This window comes from Musa acuminata, chromosome BXJ2-8, assembly GCF_036884655.1.
Source record: "Musa acuminata AAA Group cultivar baxijiao chromosome BXJ2-8, Cavendish_Baxijiao_AAA, whole genome shotgun sequence".
Taxonomy (NCBI): Eukaryota; Viridiplantae; Streptophyta; class Magnoliopsida; order Zingiberales; family Musaceae; genus Musa; species Musa acuminata.
Window position 1 is genome coordinate 3,111,859 of NC_088345.1, and position 21,510 is coordinate 3,133,368.

General features: G+C 39.1%; 3 protein-coding genes across 8 annotated transcripts; 2 read left to right on the forward strand and 1 right to left on the reverse strand.

Annotated features, from left to right (window-relative positions):
* Positions 1-3,173: 3,173 nt before the first annotated feature.
* Positions 3,174-9,907, forward strand: LOC135618689 (U-box domain-containing protein 43-like). Of its 2 annotated transcripts, none has more exons than XM_065119835.1 (4): positions 3,174-3,551; positions 4,740-6,115; positions 7,332-7,650; positions 8,193-9,907. In XM_065119835.1, exons 2-4 carry the CDS (start codon positions 4,880-4,882, stop codon positions 9,665-9,667), a joined length of 3,030 nt encoding a protein of 1,009 aa, XP_064975907.1. In that variant the 5' UTR covers positions 3,174-3,551; positions 4,740-4,879; the 3' UTR covers positions 9,668-9,907. The 2 variants fall into 2 exon arrangements, with proteins under 2 accessions (XP_064975907.1, XP_064975908.1); XM_065119836.1 differs by having other exon boundaries at positions 3,179-3,397.
* Positions 9,908-11,413: 1,506 nt separating this feature from the next.
* On the forward strand, positions 11,414-15,571 carry LOC135618691 (GDP-mannose 3,5-epimerase 2). Its single transcript, XM_065119838.1, has 7 exons — positions 11,414-11,572; positions 12,767-13,183; positions 14,075-14,168; positions 14,293-14,422; positions 14,509-14,641; positions 14,804-15,011; positions 15,118-15,571. Exons 2-7 carry the CDS (start codon positions 12,768-12,770, stop codon positions 15,271-15,273), a joined length of 1,137 nt encoding a protein of 378 aa, XP_064975910.1. The 5' UTR covers positions 11,414-11,572; position 12,767; the 3' UTR covers positions 15,274-15,571.
* A 130-nt stretch (positions 15,572-15,701) lies between these two features.
* LOC135618690 (uncharacterized) lies at positions 15,702-21,214 on the reverse strand. Of its 5 annotated transcripts, none has more exons than XR_010489101.1 (5): positions 20,459-21,214; positions 20,149-20,338; positions 19,420-20,054; positions 18,816-19,095; positions 15,702-16,055 (listed from the first exon to the last, which is right to left on the reverse strand). XR_010489101.1 is itself a non-coding variant. In XM_065119837.1 (4 exons), the coding sequence occupies exons 1-4, from the start codon at positions 20,813-20,815 to the stop codon at positions 18,972-18,974; spliced, it is 1,344 nt and encodes a 447-aa protein (XP_064975909.1). In that variant the 5' UTR covers positions 20,816-21,214; the 3' UTR covers positions 18,840-18,971. The 5 variants fall into 5 exon arrangements, 1 of the variants encoding a protein (XP_064975909.1); XR_010489104.1 differs by lacking the exon at positions 15,702-16,055 and adding an exon at positions 18,495-18,636; XR_010489102.1 differs by lacking the exon at positions 15,702-16,055 and adding an exon at positions 18,495-18,676.
* Between the last annotated feature and the right edge of the window lie 296 nt (positions 21,215-21,510).

Genomic DNA, 21,510 nt, shown 5'->3' on the forward strand with positions numbered 1-21,510 from the left:
TAATAACAAGATACTATTAGTCCAATATCAAACCAAATAGAACAAGAAGAAACCAAGATGAAATTTTTTTTTTTTATTGAACTTCTTAAAAAGAAAAATACTATAATGACTCTTAGACTTAACTTGAATACTTGAGGCTTTTATTAATCTATTAATAGATGCCACCTATTTATATATGTAAAATATAAGAGTCTAATCTCTACAACTTTATCTAATCTTATTTGAAATCTTCTAAAATATATTTTAAATTAAGAATTCCTTATCCCTAAAACTCTATCTAAGCTCATTTAAAATATAAAATATTAATTTATGATTTTTTAAAATATGCTTTAACTTCTTAACACTCCCCCTTAAAAGTATAATTTTGGATATAAGTCTCAACTTGATCCCGACTACTACAAAATCACATGTAGAAATACGATCTAAATCACACCCATAACTACTACAAAATCACATGTAGAAATACGATCCCGACCAAAGTGTTATCCATGGTGCATGTGAATGTTATCATCTAGATCCTTTCTTATACAACCCAAAAATCTACCTGAATTAAGTTGTTCCATCCATAAACTTTTATGACCATTTAAAAAACCACTTAACTTACAACATGATCTAAACTTATTAGATAGAAGACCACTAAAATCTCTAACTAGACTTCGTACTGATAGAAGATAAGATTTCCTCAACTATACGAGGAAATCTCTCTATTCTGTTTATTCTGTTGAGGGAAATCCTTCCTCCTAATCTGTATAAATAGGAGAGGGAACAACTTAATATATTCAAGCTAAAGCTATTTCATTTCTAAAATAAAACTTCTTCAATTATTGTTCTTATGATAATTGAATTCAAGAATAAGCTCATGCAAATTAGAAATAGTACCAAATTCCTCGTACAAACTAATAGACCAAAGAAGGATCTATCAAAAGTGAACTATCTGTCAGTGCACAATCTTTTAATTTTTCTTTCAAGAGTACTTTCAACTGCTAACTTGAATTCTTAAAATTTTGAAAAAACTTTTAATTTTTCCTTCACAGAGTAAACCAAAGTGAACTTTGTAAAATCATCACTAAAGAGAAGTATATAACGAAAACCTAAATAAGATAATGTTTGAGTAGAGCTCGTTACATCGCTACAAATAAGCTCCAAGGAAAATTTAAATATTGAAAGTGATATATCAAAATGTTGCGTGTATGCTTTGTCTTATTCACATCCTTCACAAATTTCATTACCACTAAAAGTAATAATATTGGGAAGACTATTCATCAAACTTTTCTACATCATAATTTTCAATTTAAGAAAATTATTATATGACAAAGTCATGCTAGATTAATGCACCATCGTACTCATCTTATTAACATAAAAGGTTGATTCTGATAAAATATATAAATCCTTCACCCTTTTATTAGTATGAACTATATCTACATTTAATTCTTTTATAGTACGAATAAACTTGACTTTATTAGGATAAAAAAGAATATAATTTCTAGCATCAACTGTATTTGCAACAGAAAAGAAAATTTTCTTCATATCTGGAATATGGTACACACTCTTTAATATAATAGGATCATTATTTTTATTTGAGATTATCCACTTGGTAAATAGTGTTATGATAATTGCATTGTTACTTTCATATTGACATTGACGAATATCGGTGAATTTGATACCATCACTAATGAGATGATGATCACATCCTGAATCAATAATCCAATCATTTTCAAAATTAATAGATGTCATGGCCTCAATAGTTTCAATCATAAAATATTTACTCCGATCTTATCGATAGTATTAGAATAATCTTCTTTACTTGTAATATTTATTTCTTTAATCTTCATATGATATTTTTCTTGATGTGACATAACTTGAAAGTCTTGCTTGATATTAGCATCATCCTTATTTTATTTATCGTTATCATTATCTTTTTTCTTATTTGTTAAAACACATCTCCATCTTCCCTCGAAATAGCGGCTCCTGCCATTTGATGCCATTTGATGAGCTAGGGATTCTTAAGAAGCAAGAAGATTTTTCAACTCTACCGAAGATAGTTATTAAACCTATCTATCCTTGAATAGATGTAGCATAAGGAGTATATTCTTTTTGAAGACCATAAATAATATAACATTCGTGCATCAGAAATAGGTTCATTTGGATCTAAAAGTGATATATCTGAATATAAATTTTTAATCTTAAAAAAATACTAAGAAATTGAGAGATCACCTATTTGTTAAATCATTCTCCAAATATTGAAGCAGGATCATATTCTTTTTGTTGAGCAATGCATCAAGAGTGATCCAAATTTCTTACGACGACTAATGTATTCAAAGAGATCATGAAAAATAGATCTTTTTAATACAAATTCAGTATTTACATTTAAATTCCTTCATCTTTTTATAACGTCTACATCTTAACACCTTGTGCTATTTTTTGTATTACAACCAACCATATCTCATAAATCTTCTCCTATAAGATATGACTTCAAATAAGTTTTTCAGATCTTATAGTTAAACTGATTGAGAAGTTTAATATAAAATCCACCCATTAGACTATAATATTTCATAGTAAAAAAAAGATGATCTTTTATAATATTTCCATAATGAAAAAAGAAAGAAGAATCACATGTAGTATAATCATTTATCAAATAATAGTAATAAGATACTACTAACCTAAGATTAAATCAAACAGCAGAAATCAAGACGAATTTTTTTTTTATTGAACTCCTAAAAAAAAAAAAAAAAAAAACTTGAATACTTACACTTTTATTTATCTACATATAGATACCATATATTTATACAATAAAGGTAAAATACAATAGTCCTTAATCTCTATAACTCTATCTAATTTTATTTAAAAAATTAAAAATATATTTTTAAATTTTAAAAAAAATTATTCTTAAAATTATATAATTTATGATATTTCAAAATATACTTTATTTGTCACCCGAGAATGACTTCTTCGTTGCGGGTGCTGCGCGCAAGTTACTTATTGCACTACTGGGAGTCTCCACGAAGAAGGGCTTCGTCGTCGCGCGTGGTCTGGAACGATGGGGCCTCTCTCTGGGGAGGCTGATGGTCCTTTTCGCTATCTTTCACGGGTCCCCCTCTTGATTGCCTGCGTTTGTTGTTCACGGAGTCGTAAAGATTCCTTCATTTTCATATGGATCCTCTTTGAGGCGCGGTCGCCTTCTGGGCTCGCCAAATCGGCATCGATTATGAATGCTCCTCTTGGTTTCCTCGAAGACTCGTGCTTGACTTTGGAAACCCTCACCTGGATCCTCGGTCGCCTTCTGGTGTGCCAAAAAATGGTTTCTTTTTTCCTCGAGTGGCTGGATTATATAAGTTGCATCCCTCCGGCGTTCTTGTTGACCTTGATTTGTGCTGCTGCGGGTGGAGGATGTGGAACGGTTTGGCCTCCGATCTTGTTCCCTTGGTTCTTCCCTAATTCTTCTCCTAGTTGTCATGCAAAGAGTTGAAAGCTTCGACATTTGCGTTTCGTTGGGTCGGTAACTCGGTCACAAACGATCCTTTTGGGTCTTTTTTAACCTTTCCATGCTGCAGGTGAACGGTTTCGCCTCTTTTCTCGTTTCCCTACTAGTTATCTAAAGTTTCGATCTTTGCGTTTCATTGGGATCCGTGTGACTGGGGTGTTAGTTCTCGGATTCTTGGCGACTTGGTTTCTTGATTTGGACTAAAGTTAGTCGGATGTCGAACGGTTCTGCCTCCTATCTCGTTTCCCTTCTTCTTCTTCTTGTGTGGTTATAGTAGTTTTCTCGTAGTAATTGCCTTTCCAATTAGCGCAGTGGTTGGGATTCTTTTGGATGATTTCTTGGATTCTTATCTGGGTTTTTCCTGCTGACTGCACTTCTTGTGAATTTGGCTTTGAGTTTTTGAGTGTTGTGAACTTGAACCTGGGCGATCGTTGCTGTTTCTACAAATGATTCTCAACTTCATTTAAATCGAGCGTCATCAATTTCTAGGGTTTCTGAAAGTGATGTAAATCCATTCTTTTTTTTGGGGGGGGGGGGGGGTTGAGTTCTTCAACAAAAGTTAGCAATGCAATCGAACGTAAATAGTATTCATCTATCAAGTAAGTCAGACAGTTGAAAGCATAATTTATAAAAGTTAATGTGTAAGAATTTTGAAAAAGTTACTTCATTCTTTCCTCATTTTCGTAGTTAAAAGAATCAAGGTGCCGTCCTGTTTCCAGGATTTGGCTACATAATAGATGAATCTCTGATCATAAAAAAGCAATAAGGTTTAATATATTGTAATGATGATTATTTTCATGAAATCAAAAGAAAAGAAGGGGCGTTTTACTTTATTTTGATTATCTTATTCCCTGGTCGTTCTTTGTTAAAGATGTAATTTGAGAACTTTCATTCTTTGTTTATTATGTTGAATTTGTGCTTTAAGCTTCCTGGATACACCAATGGAGTAAAAAGGCAAGAAAATGCCTTTTTGGCGATATTTGATATTGCTGCTCCTTTTTGGTGCATAATTCACGTCAGAGGTTTGGTTTGTTTTAAAAAGTAATTTTGGAATTTCCTTGTCTGGATATTATCATAAATGAACTTTTCGCTTTAAATATGCATCTGCTGCAGCATATTTTCTCTTTAATATAGTTTTTGGGGCATTAGCTTTATGTTAAATATGGATAAAATTTTGGACTCCCTAGTGGAAGATATCATTGATGGATTAGACTAGACTTTCCAAGTAAGAACTGTGAAAAATCTGTAGTGCTTGCAGGACATGGGTTTGGTGGTCTTCTTACAGATCATATAGTGTCATTTTCTGCACAACCTGCTTGTAGACACTGGCATTTTTTGTTGTGTATAGTGGTTGCAAAAGTTGGGGTTTGTGAATCAACTTGATTTGGGGATCAGAGAATGCCGCTTTTGGAACTGATACCGATCGGAACAATCTTGGCACTGCTGACAGATCAGGTCTTACAAACAGCAACAGCCGCAAAGGATGTTCTTATTGAGAAAGAAAGTTTTAAAGCATTATCAAAGTATCTCTATGATATCGAACCTGTCTTGAAACAATTGCAGCTTCATGAGTTGAATGACACTCAAGCTGCGAGACAAGCATTGGAGTTTCTTAAAGAAGATGTCAAGAAGGCAAAGGACATAGTGGATAAATATAAGAACCGTGCACGCTTTTATTTACTTGTAAGATGCCGAAACATTGTAAGAGAGATACAAGAAGTCACAAGGGACATTGGAAGGTCTCTTGCTGCTTTGTCCCTTGCAAGCACTGAAGTCCTCTCTGATTTATCAGAAAGGATGAATAGGATTCATGGAGAAATGCAGAAGGCTGAGTTTGAAGCTTCTCAAGCACAAATCAGAATTGTTGAGAAGTTGGATCAAGGACTTCGTGAGAGGAAAAGTGATCAGACCTTTGCAAATCACATGCTGGAAGAAATTGCAAAAGCAGTGGGTGTGCCTATTGAGCCATCAGAAATAAGTGAAGAACTTGCTAGTTTAAAAAGGGAAAAGGAAGAAGCAGCTGCTCGTAAGGAAAGGGCAGAAGAAATCTTTTTGGAGCAAGTTATTGAACTTCTATCTCATGCTGATGCTGCTGTTGATCAAGAGGAAATTAAACATCATTATCAACGTAGGGTCCAGACTATAGAAAACTATGCTCCACAGGATGAATCCATTAAACCTTTGAACTCATTTATGTGTCCCATAACAAGAACAGTGATGGTTGACCCTGTCAGCCTTTGCACTGGAACTACATGTGAACGAGCAGCCATCGAAACGTGGTTTGAATTTGGACATGCTATAGATCCAGAGACACACCAAATTCTTGAGGAGTTCTCACTAAGAAGCAACATTGGTTTGAGACAGTCCATTGAGGAGTGGAGAGAGCTCAACTATTGTCTTAAGATTAGGTCAGTGAAGGGAAAATTACAATCTGGTGATGATTCAGCATGTGCTAATGCTCTCGACCAATTGCAGGAGGTTATTAAAGAAAATCCAATCTGCAAGGATTGGATTGCTTTAGAGGGGCTTATTGATATCATCCTTTTGACAGTTCCAAGTAGCCATGATAGAGATTTAAAGAAAAAGGCTTTAGCAACATTAACTGTTATAGTTGAAGGGCATGCTAAAAATAAGGTATGGATTTCATTACTAAGTTTAAAGGCCATATGAAAACAAAGCAATAGTTACTTTAAGCACTATTTGTTTGTTACTTATTGCTGACTTCATATTATTCTTAACACTTCTAGAAATTGTTTAACATACTGTGTTGGTAAAATATTTGTTATCTTTTGATTTTCCAAATGTCACATTTATCCCAGAAGTCATAAGTAGAGATTCCTATTTGCTGCTATTGGCATGGTTTACTGTCATTGACAAACAAATCCTGTTAAATTGCAGTTTCATTTCTTGAGTTTTGATTATGAACATTTAATTTGAAATTGAAGAACTATGAACAAATGTAACATTGCAATTACCTTACAATAGAGCTATCACAATTTACGGAGGATCCCTAATTTGCTAACTTAGTTGCAATTTAGCATGCATGCAATTATGACGAATTACAAATCCTTTATGTGCATCTCTGGGATGCATGCGGTGTAAGAAAATACTTGTTTGGCTGTTTTCAAGTCCTTCTAAAAACTTAAATAGGAAAACTTTTAACTTCTACTGCTCCGAAGCTTCTAGTCTTCTTGCATTTATGAGTGTATGTATGTACACGAGGCTGTAATTCCTTCATCTTCAGATGCAATATGTTCTCTAGAATAGGTTTGTAAGCTCATCAGCTATCTTCTTGCACATACACCTATTTTTCGCTTTTCTATAAAGAATTCTCTTTTTTTTTTTCTCCAGATTTATCTTTCCTGGATTCTTCTTTTTTGCCCTTCTTTTGTTTCCAGATTCTTTGGCATGTTACATTTTTCATTTCATTGTAGTCTCTCACTGCCTTTGCCAATATGTTATTCCATTCTATCTTGACTGTTAATATTCTTTATTGTTCAACAGCCACCCAAAATTTGTATGTGTAATGATGCCTTCAATATGCTCTTTTGGCAAATTTTGAGATAATGTACAACTTAATGCATAGAACTTCCTTACAGGATATAAATTTATGCCTATGTGTAGTATCTGTCCTTTCTGAGACATATTCAAAGCATCTGTCCCTGGAACATTCTCCTGGTTTATGTCATCCACTGAGAATATACATTCTAATTTCTCTTCTTGTATTAAAACACTACAAAAAATTAATTTTCTTTCCTGCATTGTGTCATTGGTTGAAATCCTACAATTCTTATTTGTTTTAGAAGCCTTTCCATTTCTTTTAAAAGGCAAAAAAATATTACTGGGACAGGAAAAAGTGGTTGAAGCTGGTGGACTTGATCAGATAGTTATTTGTCTGGGACGTGGTCCAGACATTTCAAGGGCTGCAATTGAGTTACTATTTGAACTACTGCATGATGGTTCAAGGTGGAATAAATCTACATGTAAGAAACTTAAGCAGCAAAAAAGCTCCATTCTTTTTCTCGTGATGCTTCTGAACAATGAAGTCAGGGAGTCAGCAGAAAAATCTGAAGTTATTTTATGGAAGCTTTGCGAAGATGATGATGATACTATTTTATCTGCAGCTGCTTCTAGTTGGTACAAGCCACTCATTGATCGTCTCAGTCATGGTAAGTCCTTAAATATTCAACCATTGTGATTAGTGTACAGTAAATTTTCTTAACATTTCTTAACTTCTTATACTATTGTGGGAAATTAATTGCCAAACTTGAAAATCCACCATCACCCGTTGAAAAATTATTACTGTCTCTACATGATACCCCCATATGGTCTCACATCAGAATAAGGAGGATGATTATGATGATATACAAACTTAGATGATGGTGTGGTGGACAGCTTAGCCATTTTCTCACCTAATGATTAACGGTTGTCCGTAGATCTCCTGGGAGAATTGCTACTATTTCTTTTTCTTACCCTACTCATGTTTCCTATCTGACAAAAGACGGCTGATTGTATCCTAGTGCTTATGAGTTGAGAATTTCATCAAGCAGAAACACACACAACTTCTCATGAATTATACTCTTACTCCATCCCAATGATATTACTTGACATAAGGCGTGGTCTGAAGGAGACATATGTGCAAAACCTTTGATATTTTAATTGCATGCTTGCTTATAGTTTTTTTAACTCATTTTTACACTTCAACTTTTAGGTCCAGAGTCATCAAGGATATATATGGCGAGATCCATTGTGAAAATGGAACTGATTGATCAGAACATAAGGCTTCTTGGTGATGAAGGAGCGATCCATCCATTGGTAGAGTTGGCATCTGGAAATCTTGAAGCGAAAGATTCAGCTTTCTCTGCTCTAGCCAAGTTGTTGAGTTCCCGGGATAATAAAAGGTTAGTTGCTGCAGCAGGAGGGGTTCCCCTGGTAATAGAACAAATATCTTCTTTGCGTGTCCCCTCAATTATTGTTGGTGAGTGCTGTGAGATTCTTGAGAATCTCACTTCAGACGACGGCATAGAATTTCTTGTTGATGCAAATGGAATGCATCTCGCATTGGAGGCTATCATAACCAACTTAATCACCATGCTTCAAAATTCACATTACTCGCCAAACATTTTGAAGCCAGTCCTACTCACACTTTTGAATATCTACAAGTCAGACCAAGTAATTTCACAGAAGGCAATTGCTGCAGCTAATGGTGTTTCTGTTATATGTTCCTTGCTTGAAGATCGCGACAGGAAAATACAAGAACTTGCACTTAAGCTCATCTATCATCTTTCTCAGCATGAACCGGATGGTATAACAAGTTTCCTCCTGGATAAAAGGCTGGAGACAGTCGTTGACTTTCTTGAAGATGGCACTCAATGTGATGTGCAGACAGCAGCAACAGGGTTATTAGCTTGTCTTCAGAGCTCTGAGGCAGCACTTAATGAAAGATTGATTCAGTTAAATGTATTGCCACTACTTATGAGCATACTCAATACGAGTAATACTGAAGCAAAAGAAAATGTGCTCAGGGCCCTTATCAGGTTTGTAGATCCAAGTGATGTTGAGATGCAACGGAGGGTGGTAAAACTGGGAGCCTACCCATTGTTTGTGAGCATCTTAAAGTCTGGTAGCTTAACAGCCAAGGCAAGAGCAGCAGCTTTAATCAGCAAACTGTCATTGAGCAGTTTCACACTAACTGTTGCACCAGTTACGACTGGCTGCTGGTGTTTCCGAGCAGTATCCTTCCCTGCATGTGAGGTGCACGGTGGAATATGTGATGTCACTTCTAGTTTTTGCCTTTTAAAGGCGCAGGCATTACCCGAGCTGATAAGATTGTTGAAAGAGCGTGAAGATGCAACAACTTATGAATCACTTCACGCGATGGGGACTTTGATTCAGGATGGTTCGTCTTGTAGAGTTGCCAAGGTTCTACATGAAGCAGGTGGCATCAATCCAATAGTGGATATTTTGAGTTGGGGAACACCAACCTTAAAGGAAGAAGCTCTTGTAATACTAGAGAAGTTATTTCAGTACAGGGAAGTTGCGGACTTCTACCGTGCAATAGCAAAATTCCCGCTTATTGGTTTGTCCACCAAGAGCAATGAGAATGGGCATCTCGGACGGAGGGCTGCTCAGGTCCTGTTAGAGCTTGACCGCTACTCCAAATCAAGTTCGATGCCGCTTACTTAGATGGTATGCATTCATCTAAACTGTGACCATGCTTTCTGTCAGATTCCTCCGCAATTTATAACATTTTGGTGCTAAAAAACCCTGCCTCATTCAGCCATTTTCCATGATCCGGTATACAAGTTTGCGAATTCAGATTCTTCTTTCATGTTATTGTTTCGAGCCTCTTGGCAATATTTTTCTAAACATATCTTAGGTGAGATCCTTGTAGTCTGTTTTTGTTCTATAGAAAGTTGTGTGCAAGACTACCATCCACAAAACAATGCATGTAGATTTGATATATCTCAATCTACTGAGTCATAGGTTTTAGATTTGAGCTATAAGCAAAGGATCTTTCCAAAAGAGTCACTCAGTAGCAAATTTACCTGCCAATTTGTTTTAGCCGTCCTCCCTTTATATGGTGGGGTATATATTAGGGTGATTGCAATATCCTATTTTTGTGTTTTTTTTTTCCCTGGATGGTGGTCCTTTTTCAAAATTTTCAAACCATCATATCTTATTTTAAAAATTTCAAAAATATCCCCTAAAAACTATTCAGTGTTTTCCCATCTAAATTCAAAAAATAAAAATTTTATCAATTGTTTATAGTGTTTTTAAAATAAGACACTATATAATATTTAAAAGTACTCTTCAATATTGTTAACGCACTATACATTGTTTTAAAAACAATGTGTAGGGCTTTAAAAACACTATATAGTGTTGTTTTAAAAAATATATAGTATTTTGTTAAAAAAATACTATATAGTGTTTTATGGATAAAAATAAATCACAAATATCCTTTGGAGTATTTTTTAAATATAAAAAAATAGAGGGTGATGATTTGAGAACTATCGTGTGTACATATATATGTATATGTATACATATGTATATGTATATGTATATGTATGTATAGGTATATATATATATATATATGTACATATGTACATATATATATACATACATATAGATATATACACACATATATATATATATACACATACACATATATATATACACATACACATATATATATATATATATATATATATATATATATATATATACACATATATATATATATATACACATATATATATATATATACACATATATATATATACACATATATATATATATACACACATATATATATATATATACACACATATATATATATATACACACATATATATATATATACACACATATATATATATATACACACATATATATATATATACACACATATATATATATATACACACATATATATATATATACACATATATATATATATATATATATATATATGAGAAATTTTTTCCGCCAATCGCTGTTTCGCTTCGCGAGCCAATCTTCGCTGCCACTTTAGCTCACGCCGCGGACGTACGGGTGTGCAGATTACGCTCTGAGGAGGACCGTTGGATGAGGATCAACGACAGAGCTTTTCCCGCTGTGACGGGGCAAGTACAAAATGTGCGTACGTTGAACGCGTAAATCTTGCCTCTATGACGTCCAAGACGTGGCGTTGCCTTCACCGTTCGATTCGGGCTCAACCACATCCGTCCCAACAGAGCCCGACCCCGAGATATCAAAAATCGTCACTCAAGTTCGTACAATTGGACACGACTTAGGGGCCCACAGCAGATGGGGCGACTCGCGTGTGTGGGTCCACCGGCCTGCCCCGGCAACGGGTCAAATTTGGCGAGCCCTCCATAGAAATTAGCTGGAATAAAAATAAAGAGTAGAAAACATGCGCTTCCATTTATTATTACTATTTCGTCGGACAAAGTGGCCAATCTTCTGCCCTTCCTCTATATAATGGGCGGCGAAGAGCTCCACCGGCCACCGAGATCTCCTCTCTCTCTCCGCTTCCTTCCTCTCTTCTTCGGTTTTCTGCTCTCCCCACCTTTTCCTTCAGTCGACGAGGTAAACCTTTGTTGATGCGTTATCTTGTTGTTGTTTTAGCTGAACGAAAGCCAGACGCTTTTCGTCCTTGGATTCATCATCTTCTGTATCGCTCGTGGTGCGGTTTCGAGCAAGAGCTTAATTCCTTCTTTATCAATCCAAGCATAGTTCAGGCTCGTCAGATTTCTTGTAGGGTACCGTGTTGATTGTGTGGTGTCATGAATGATTGCTTAAGTTCCTAGTTTTACTGTTGTGGGGACCCAAAACATGCTCCGATTCGTGCTTTTTCCTGCTAACAATTTGTTCTTTCCTGCTTTATTCATATGGTTGCTTCGCTAATCATTGTGCTCTGTCTTCTACTCTTTAGATTTGGTATCTATTGTCACAGGGTATATCTATTTTGGATGGTTATAATTGTAATTTACTGTTACTATTACCGGTCGCTGTGGATGATTTTTCCTTATAATCAAATTGCAGAATTCTTGTGGCTTTTATGGTATTGTTACTTTTCCTTATTAACTCTTGTCGCATACCGATTGAACTTAGCTTTGACTGTGATTGGCGAGTAAGTATTGAAGGTACTAAGATTGGCACTCATTTATGGTTGTTATCATCATTAGTCTTGGGCATTCAGGTGTCAGAGCTCACTCGGTTTGACTTTGTGACTTTAACTGTTCTCTGAGGCATAAATTAATGGATTGCATCCAGGGCTTTGATCTCTACCTGCTTCTTGAGATGTGGACTATTGGATTTTGTTCTTCACAAAGCTTGCTAATGTGTGAGGTTGAAGCATAAACATGTCCCTTTTTTTGTCGAGTTTCTCGTGGTGCTATGGAAGACAGGTTGCTTCTCTGTCATTGATTATGTGCCTGCTCAAATTCTACTTTTGCAAATGGGAAAATTTTTCCCTACTTTTCGTATTTTTAGAGTCGTCTTTGCTTGTTGTTGTACCTTGTTTATCAATTGTATCTGCTACTCGCAACTTGCTATATTGTTTTACCACCATGTTCACCCTCCATATCTTACTTGAGTCACTGGTTTGATCTGGATCTCATGTGCTTCGACTCACTTGTAGCTTTGTTATTGGTTTTCTTGAATTACTTTCAGGTAACTTGTGTTTGATATTTTATGAAATTATTTTGTATATCTCATCAGAAAAAAATATTTTGTATATTTCATGAAAAATTATTTTATGAAATAAACTTGAAGTTGCAGAATGGGCAGCACTGGAAATGATGAGACCAACTATGGAGAATACACTTATGCAAACTTGGAGAGAGAGCCATACTGGCCTTCTGAAAAGTTGCGGATTTCCATCACCGGAGCTGGAGGGTTTATTGCATCTCATATTGCAAGGCGTCTGAAGAGTGAGGGTCACTATATTATAGCCTCTGACTGGAAGAAGAATGAACATATGACTGAGGATATGTTCTGTCATGAATTCCATCTTGTTGATCTGAGGGTCATGGATAATTGCTTGAAGGTCACTAGTGGGGTGGACCACGTATTTAACCTTGCTGCTGATATGGGAGGAATGGGCTTCATCCAATCCAACCATTCGGTGATTTTCTACAATAACACTATGATCAGTTTCAACATGCTTGAAGCTGCAAGGATCAATGGTGTGAAAAGGTACATAATTGCTATATATGTAAGCCCCTATTTTTATCATGGAATTTGAGCATGTAACATTAACAGATTTGACTCAATTTTCACTTAGTATGCTGTTAGGCAAGGTGATTAAACTGTAGAATCGCATGACATTAGATTTAGTGGTCATTGTGGCATGTCATGCTTTTGAAGATCATATGGTTTTATGCTTAAACACTTTAAAGTTATGACTCTACTATCCAGCTAGACCCACCGTCATATTTCACAAGGTATAATTAGGTCTCCCAGAACATATTTGTGTTTGGCTTATAAAAAATAAGGAAAACCAAAAAATACTGATTAACTTCCTGTAAACTTCTGGCTGCTGTCCATTTGATTCAGCATTGGATGATATGTTCATCCGAGTACATTTCAATTCTCATTGCAGATTGTTTAGTGGTCACAATGAGAAAAAGACATTCACTAACTTGGAGCAATTAATAATATGGATGAAAAGTTGAAAAACAACACCTAGTCCGCGAGGAAGATATTTTGTCTAATGATGTAAATTATGGAGCTATATTTTATGTGTATGCTCTATTTTTCTCATTAGTGTTACTAAGCATGGTCTACTTGGTCCACTTGCACGCCTACCATACTGTTTTGGTGTCTTATCGGCGCCTACCATAGTAAGTTGTAGTCAAGTTACTAGTGATGCCTGTGAAAGCTTTTTATTAACTCTATAATATCTTCCAAAATATCCATAAACATATTTCTTCTGATGCACTTTATTTCTTACTGGTTTCTCTTCTTTATATTTATGCTTCTTAGGCTTGCCTAACTACTTATGAACTTGGTCATCTTTTGTTTAAATTTCCCTCTTATTTGCATGCTAGTTTGCACATACAAAACTTAAAAGATGAATTTCTGCAGGTTTTTTTATGCCTCAAGTGCTTGCATCTACCCTGAGTTCAAGCAGTTGGACACTAATGTGAGCTTGAAGGAGTCTGATGCTTGGCCTGCCGAGGTTTGTTGATCTTGAATCATCAATATTGTTGGTTTTATTATGTTCTAAATAAGTTCAATAATTAATTATTTCGACTCCTACTTTAATGTGTGAGTGCAATTCTGAACTACTGTCGTCGTGGCAGCCTCAAGATGCTTATGGGTTGGAAAAACTTGCTACGGAGGAGTTGTGCAAGCACTACAATAAGGACTTTGGCATTGAGTGTCGGATTGGAAGGTTCCATAACATTTATGGTCCCTTTGGAACTTGGAAAGGTATGTCACGAGTTGTTGAGGCATCTGCAAGCAAATCTACTTTTGAGATTGTTTTAACTGTTGAGATTATCCTGAATACACCACAGGTGGGAGGGAGAAAGCCCCTGCTGCTTTCTGCCGTAAGGCATTAACTTCTACAGATAAATTTGAGATGTGGGGAGATGGGCTGCAAACTCGATCCTTCACCTTCATTGATGAATGTGTTGAAGGTGTTCTAAGGTAACTATGATGCAAAGTGCCTGATGGATTTCTAATTATACAAAATTTTCCAACTTCCTATTCGCTTGACGCAAGGATCAAGTCTTAACAACTACTAAAAGTTGATAGAATCTAACTATAGCCAACAAATTTCCTCAAGCTTATTATTTTTTCTGAGATCAGATTGACAAAGTCAGACTTCCGAGAGCCAGTCAATATAGGCAGTGATGAAATGGTGAGCATGAATGAAATGGCTGAAATAGTACTCAGTTTTGAGAATAAAAACCTTTCCATCCATCACATTCCTGGTCCTGAGGGTGTCCGTGGCCGCAACTCTGACAACACACTGATCAAAGAGAAACTTGGCTGGGCTCCATCTATGAGGCTGAAGGTATGCAATACAGTATTTTTCTGTAGATCCTGTTTGTTTGACTTTTTGGGTTCCTCTATTTTGCAACTCTGCTATAATAATGGAGCGATTTCCTCTATTTCAACAGGATGGCCTCAGATTTACATACTTTTGGATAAAGGAACAAATTGAGAAAGAAAAAACTCAGGGACTTGATGTGTCTCTTTATGGATCATCCAAAGTCGTGGGAACCCAAGCACCGGTCCAGTTGGGTTCCCTTCGTGCAGCTGATGGAAAAGAATGAAGTCAACATCCTGAATTTATTGCCAATAGCTTTCACACTCTGATGGTAGCCACTTGGTCTGTAAGAAATTACAGCGAAAAAACATAGCGTTGCAATCAGTAAATTTCTTCTGCATTATAATATCCCGTTCTATATTGTGTAAGTCAGGTATTATTGTTCCATCTTGTCTGTATTTTGACAGATAATTCGTGTTGTAGGCTGATATCGGCATTGTTATACGGTATCACCATCATCGCAGTGCCTATAGTTTCTGAGAAAACATTTTAATAAATAGAAGAAAAAAGTGATTTTGTTGTAATTGATGGTATATGATTCTGGAGATGCATTTTAATATTTGCAGAATTCATAAGAAGACAGTAGTCCTGCAAGTCCTTGTGACTTCTATCCTTTAAAAATTTCTTTTGGAAGAGTCTTCTGTGCTGTATCTTATTCTACATCATGATCTTGAAATCTTCTTTGTTCCACCAGATTGATGTATGGCAGGCAATTTAAGTTTCCACTTGATGGAATTGTTTTTGATTCAGGATTATTATATTTGACCATCCAATCAGATCTAGTCAGACCAGTTTTGTCTCATGCCTGATTAGCTGATAATGATACTGCAACCCACCTTTTCTCATACATCAATATGGAAGGCACAGATGGTAGAAATTCTGGAGTTCTGAGAAGGACACATACCTTTTCTTTTATGTCTCTCCTCTTCAACTTGACACCCAACTTGATGGAGGAACATTGACTTGACAGAGGCCACAGGCTGGTTCTTTTGGACCACTCCTGTGGACCTGCACATAAGATGAGAAGTATGAGCTGAAACCAGTAGACCTTATCCTGTATGTTATCATCAGGGAGAGGGAACAGTTTTGAGACGTGGGGCTCTTGCAAGCCTTCGAGAGCAAAGAAATGGGGTGCAGAAGAAGATAAGAGCAGACACATCATGTCAGCTTCTCGCCATTATATCCAGGAAAAAGAGTTGATGGGTCTGTGAGTTGCTCTTTATCAGATGACTGTTGGGTGAGAGTTGTTAGAATCCAGAAAAATAATAGTACATCTCATCGCTGACTATGCTTGCATTATTTCTAGAGATTTAGTGCAGTACTCGATCTATCTACCAAGTTAGAAGACTTTGTTGTGATCGCATCTTTTCAGATAATTATTAATTTTATTGAGTGGGAATCACTGTTCCAAACTATTTAAGCTTGTACTTATCTATATCTCTTATAAATCGATTTAAATCTTTTTTTACGTTAAATATTGGATTATACTATAGGTTTACGATTTCGATTTACACTATGAGACGACGCACATAAAATATTATTTGTTAACAATATCACTTTATAATGTACTCTCTAATTTCACTATGAGACGATGCACATAAAATATTATTTGTTATGTTGATACATCAGTATATACCTAAAAAATTAAAAGAAAATTAAAATGGTACAAATCATATATTAGATGTATCGAATCGGACAAACTCTGTATTTGTTCGAGAGATCGATGAAGAATATAGAATAATAATTTTTAATATCCAAATATATCCTCGTTGAGTACGTCTAAAAATTAAATGTTAATTTCATAAGATCAAACATGCAACTTCTTTATTTTTTATATTTTGAAGAAAAATGAACAAATTTTTGAAAAAAAAATTAACTTTGATAATTTCCTACATAAAACTCTAATTTTAAAAAATTCCCACAATGAGTCGGATTATTTTGCCCTTACTTTTGTTGGACTCGTCTTCATCTTGATCTTGCATTGTCGCTCGTAGCCCTCACATGAGAACCATTGTTGCCTCCGCTAATCTTGTCCTTGCACGCGTCACCAACAATCATCGTGCAAGAAAGGAGGGGACATGAGAGTCATCAGTGTTGCTCACAACCCTCGTACAAGGGTCTATTATACAGTTCTGATCGTCATTGCCTCTTTGTTTGCAAGGGTGAGTTAGATAAGGTTCGTATTCTCTCCTTCCTCACACGAGGGTCGTGAGTGAGCATAACAAAAGCAAAGACGATAGTGAGAGTTCGATAGGAGGTTAGAGGTAAAATAATTATTTATTAAAAAAATTAAAGTTAGGATACTTTATGAAAATTCTTAATGAATTTTTTTTCTCGAAAAGTCACCCCAGAAAATTATGCTAAAAAAAATCTAAAATGGTTTTTGTTTGGATGAATGGAAGGTGATAAAAGGTATACGATTCCTACGACGCCCAACTGCGTCAAGTTGTTCGACCGTCTTTGCAGCTTTTAGCGGTGCAAGACAAAAGAGCTGCATTAAATCCGCTTACCCTCATCCAATGCAGCGACGTGAAACGTTAAATCGTCGAAGGTGGGACGACCGGACGCAGGGTTACGTGAAATCATGAGCACATGCACAGGTACGTCCTACATATGTCATGCATCCGAAGAGGACAAATCGCTCAGGTAGCCACCGCACTGTAGTTTCAGATGGGTGGGTATAAAAACTGGGCCCGAAAAGGAGTCGGTGACCGAATTTAACGGAACACGACGCGACTTAGGGTGCACCTCGATTCGTTGCACGAGTCGAGCTCTCTCGGGTGTGGGAACAGGGCTCTCGGCTTCCGTGGACTGTCGGCCCCACCGTCCCAGCTTTTGTTCGAGAAGCTGAATCGTGTTCCCGGTTCTGACCGAGACAGCGGATCCGAAAAGAGAAATAATGGCCGCAGACCCACAGACATTGTGTTCCAATGTAGTCATGTGGCCAGCAACGGATGATCCGACCAATGTTCACGCGCCACGTCGCCGCTTATTCGAATGTGTGTGGTGTACAGGATAGAGTAGGCCCCGGTCTCCTTTTCTTCAGCAGTACTCCGGGGAGCGAATCGCGGGCCGACAGCTGACCCACAAAGGGCTTCACTACCAGGTGTCGGTTTCTCATTCGGAGATATTGATGTGCTTCCCATGGCTCCTTACATGACAAATTGCAGAACCAGAGGGATGGATGGATGGATGAGACGGAAAAGGCATTGATTCTTTTGATGACTACCTGCTGCTTTTGCTTCTTGTTCAGTAGCTCCTGGGACGCCTGGGGTAAGGAAGTGGGCATTCGAAATCATGGCTTGATGTCATGAGACCGAGAGGACTGATGGTTAGGATCGGTCGGTGACTTGAGAGAGGAGAGAGAGAGAGAGAGAGGGGCCCAATGATTGTGGCTGTGAGGAGGAGAGTAGGACGATCACAATCAAAGCACCGGCGAAAGAGACGGGAGGAAGGGGCACGCATCGTGGTACCATCCCTTCATTATAATAATGACTCCATGGAAATGAGTACTCCCCTCGGTCGATGGGACCTTGACGCCGTTAACGGGATGCTTCGGTACGAGGATCACGAGAAGAACAGGATAAGCCTGGCCCACGTTAGCGCCCAACACAACGCGACATGTTAATCTGCGCTGTCGACGTCATAGTTGGGAAGGGTGGAGTCCCTAAATTACCCCCAAGCGCGCGGCCCCCCGGGGTATGCCCCCCCGGAAAGTTCGAGACGTTGGGGTAGTTTAGTCAGTTCAGGGAAAAAAAAAGGAGGTACCTCACGCGGCTCCTGTGGGTCCGTCGTCTCAATCACGCCGAACACGAGCATGCCGTCGTCATCCCCCGTCGCCCCGTCCAACTTGTGTTTGAAAGCATGTAGCGGATAAGAGCATAAAAAAGAAGAAACCGATCATATCGGGAGAATAGCATTCGCTTATAAAAGAGGAGCGTAAGGAGCATAACCTTTTATTTTTGGTAGCGTATCGCCCTCCTGTTGCTCGATGTTTCGCTTGCAGGGACCGACGCCGGCAGAGAAGCTTTGCGATCCGTTCCAGGAGCTTGACAATTAAATAAACAGTTAAAAAAAGAAAAGAAATATCTGCGGGGAAAAAAGTTACATGGGGACAAAATAATGAGAAAAGTATCGTTTATAAGAATAATAAATATTATTATTTGATATTTTCATCTATAACTAACAACGTAGTTATATTAGCAGGGCATTCACTCCATACAAGCCCCCCTCTTACAAACAAGATCAGAAAAATAAGGGAAGGAGCACGAGATTTAAAGCGCTTCCATAAGCCTCAGGAGACAAAATAAAATAAATAATAAAACGAAAATTACGGGTTTTCGGAAAGGACGGAAGCCAAGCCGGTGACCACCTTCGCTCCCTTGTGCGGCGTCCTGGGCTTCACTTCCGGCAGCTCCCACGTCGGTGGCGCCGACGCCACCGCCACCGTGCTCTTCCCCTCTGCTGCCTCTACGGGTTCGTCGGTCGATGGGAAGGCGCCGCCGCTCGAGTTCTCGGTCTGGGCTTTCTCTTCCGATGCGCCAGTCTCTTTTACTGCCTCCGTTGGTTGCGTGGGGTCCGTCACCACCGCGCTCTTCCCCTCTGCTTCGCCGGGTTCGTCAGTCGTTGAAGCGTCGCCGCGTGGGTTCTCGGTCTTGGCCTTCTCTTCCGACGCGCGAGTCTCTTCCACTGCTTCCGCTGCTTGCTCATGGTCCGCCGGGGTAGTCGATCGCTCGTAGGGAGCGAGCCATTTGGAGCGGATGTACTCCGGCTTCCGCCACGGAGGGAAGTAGAGGCCCTTCTTTTTCAGGCTCAGCCGTGCAGCCTCCGAGACCACTGCGACGATCTGGCTGACTCGGTCTTCCTTCCCGACGAAGACGGACGGCAGGGACTGGAGCACGGCGGCGTAGCTCTTCGTCGACCGCGCGATCTGGAACTCCGACCTGAAGTCCACGTCCACCAGCAGCCGCTCGCCGACGATGATGACGTCGATGTACTCATGTTCGCCTGCCGTCATTTCAACACCCCTCAGGTCGTCGGTCGTCGGAAATTGAGACGAGCGAACGGCGGGATATTGATGAGAGACGGAGAAGGAACGTACCGGCCGGGATGGAGGCGGTCTTCTCCCACCGCGACTTGCACAGGGAGGCGTCGTAGCCGAGCGATCGGAGTCCATCGGTGACGGCCTTCATATGCTCGTTCTTTCTCTTGAAATTCTTGCTCCTCTCCACGACGGTGGACGCATCGGCAAGGAGATTCCTCTCCGAGACGGTCGTGCAAACCACCAAACCCTGTAGCAATCCCATTATTTTCAAGTAGAAATGAGGGAATTCTACGAGCCTTGAATCGTAAATATCAAGTGGATAAGAACCACCGAATGGGGAGTGGATTTTGAGGGAGTCCGCTGGTACCTTGATGACTTCGGCGGCGGAGACGATCGGAGCGTCGCCGCTGTTGGAGGAGGAGATAAAGTCGAGGTCGTCGTCGGAGCTGTCGTCACAGTGGCCGTGAAAGCAGTTACAGCGGCTGTGACCACATCGGGAAGAGGGCTTCTCCCCGTTGTTGTCCTCCATGAAGCTGCGGATCATCTTGTCGAGGCAGACGGAGCTCGGCTCCAGATCCAGCCGTTCCACTGACGAGATTCGCAGGACGCCGGGGAATTGTCGCTCGAAAAGCCGCTTCAGCCGTGATTTGGGCACGGGTTTTGCCTGATCGCTCCGCACTAACCCTCTCACGTCGATCGGCTGGATCTTCGTCGGAAACGGCATGGTTACACCAAAATCCAAACCACCACTTCTCTTCCTTGATTCAAGCCCGGAAATTAGTGACACTGCAACACCCCGAACACCAAATCGGCTGAATCGGAGATCGATGACAAGATCAGGCACCGGAAAGAAGCGTCTACGAGTCGGAAGAAAAACGACCAAGATCACGAACGAGGACTCATCGAGGAAGACGACCGCTCAGGTCCGAACCAAAAGATGACACGATCGCTAGATTCCTTTACACTCGTTTGCCATCAGATAAGGGATCAAACAATGAATGGCTTCCGATCTCTACCAGGTGAATAGCGTCGCCACGAAGGTTCGGCGGCAAGCCCGACCTCACGGGCAATTCTTGGGTTCTCCGGCGGTGGCGATCGGGACGATGTGGCTCGGGAGGCGAGGAGGATGGGGTTTTAAAGAGGCGAAGCGGGATACCAAGGTGGGGGGAGAGAAGACGAAGAGAGCGAGTGTTGACTAGGATAAGACGTGGCATCCTACGTGTCCATGTTAATCCTAAGCCATACGAAACGGTGGTCGGGTTCGTGCCCGGTTTCACGGACACCGGTTTCGAAGCGGGCCCCCACGATCTCGACACGTACCCCACCGAGCAAATCAAGTGTTGTTAGCAATGCCACCTTCGTTACCGGGGCCACCTCAAATGACACTCTTACACCCTTCAGTTCCCACAATAACCCCTT

What these genes read in the sequence shown, in the direction of transcription:
- LOC135618691 (XM_065119838.1), top strand. Translation starts at nt 12,768, where the DNA reads ATGGGCAGCACTGGAAATGATGAGACCAACTATGGAGAATACACTTAT. An exon ending in AGGATCAATGGTGTGAAAAG is followed by an intron (nt 13,184 to 14,074) that starts GTACATAATTGC and finishes GAATTTCTGCAG; the next exon opens with GTTTTTTTATGCCTCAAGTG. An exon ending in TCCCTTTGGAACTTGGAAAG is followed by an intron (nt 14,423 to 14,508) that starts GTATGTCACGAG and finishes AATACACCACAG; the next exon opens with GTGGGAGGGAGAAAGCCCCT.
- LOC135618689 (XM_065119835.1), top strand. Translation starts at nt 4,880, where the DNA reads ATGCCGCTTTTGGAACTGATACCGATCGGAACAATCTTGGCACTGCTG. An exon ending in AAGGGCATGCTAAAAATAAG is followed by an intron (nt 6,116 to 7,331) that starts GTATGGATTTCA and finishes TTACTGGGACAG; the next exon opens with GAAAAAGTGGTTGAAGCTGG. An exon ending in CATTGATCGTCTCAGTCATG is followed by an intron (nt 7,651 to 8,192) that starts GTAAGTCCTTAA and finishes TTCAACTTTTAG; the next exon opens with GTCCAGAGTCATCAAGGATA.
- LOC135618690 (XM_065119837.1), bottom strand. Translation starts at nt 20,815, where the DNA reads ATGCCGTTTCCGACGAAGATCCAGCCGATCGACGTGAGAGGGTTAGTG. An exon ending in CCGCCGCCGAAGTCATCAAG is followed by an intron (nt 20,339 to 20,458) that starts GTACCAGCGGAC and finishes GGATTGCTACAG; the next exon opens with GGTTTGGTGGTTTGCACGAC. An exon ending in TCCGTCCTTTCCGAAAACCC is followed by an intron (nt 19,096 to 19,381) that starts GTAATTTTCGTT and finishes TTAATTGTCAAG; the next exon opens with CTCCTGGAACGGATCGCAAA.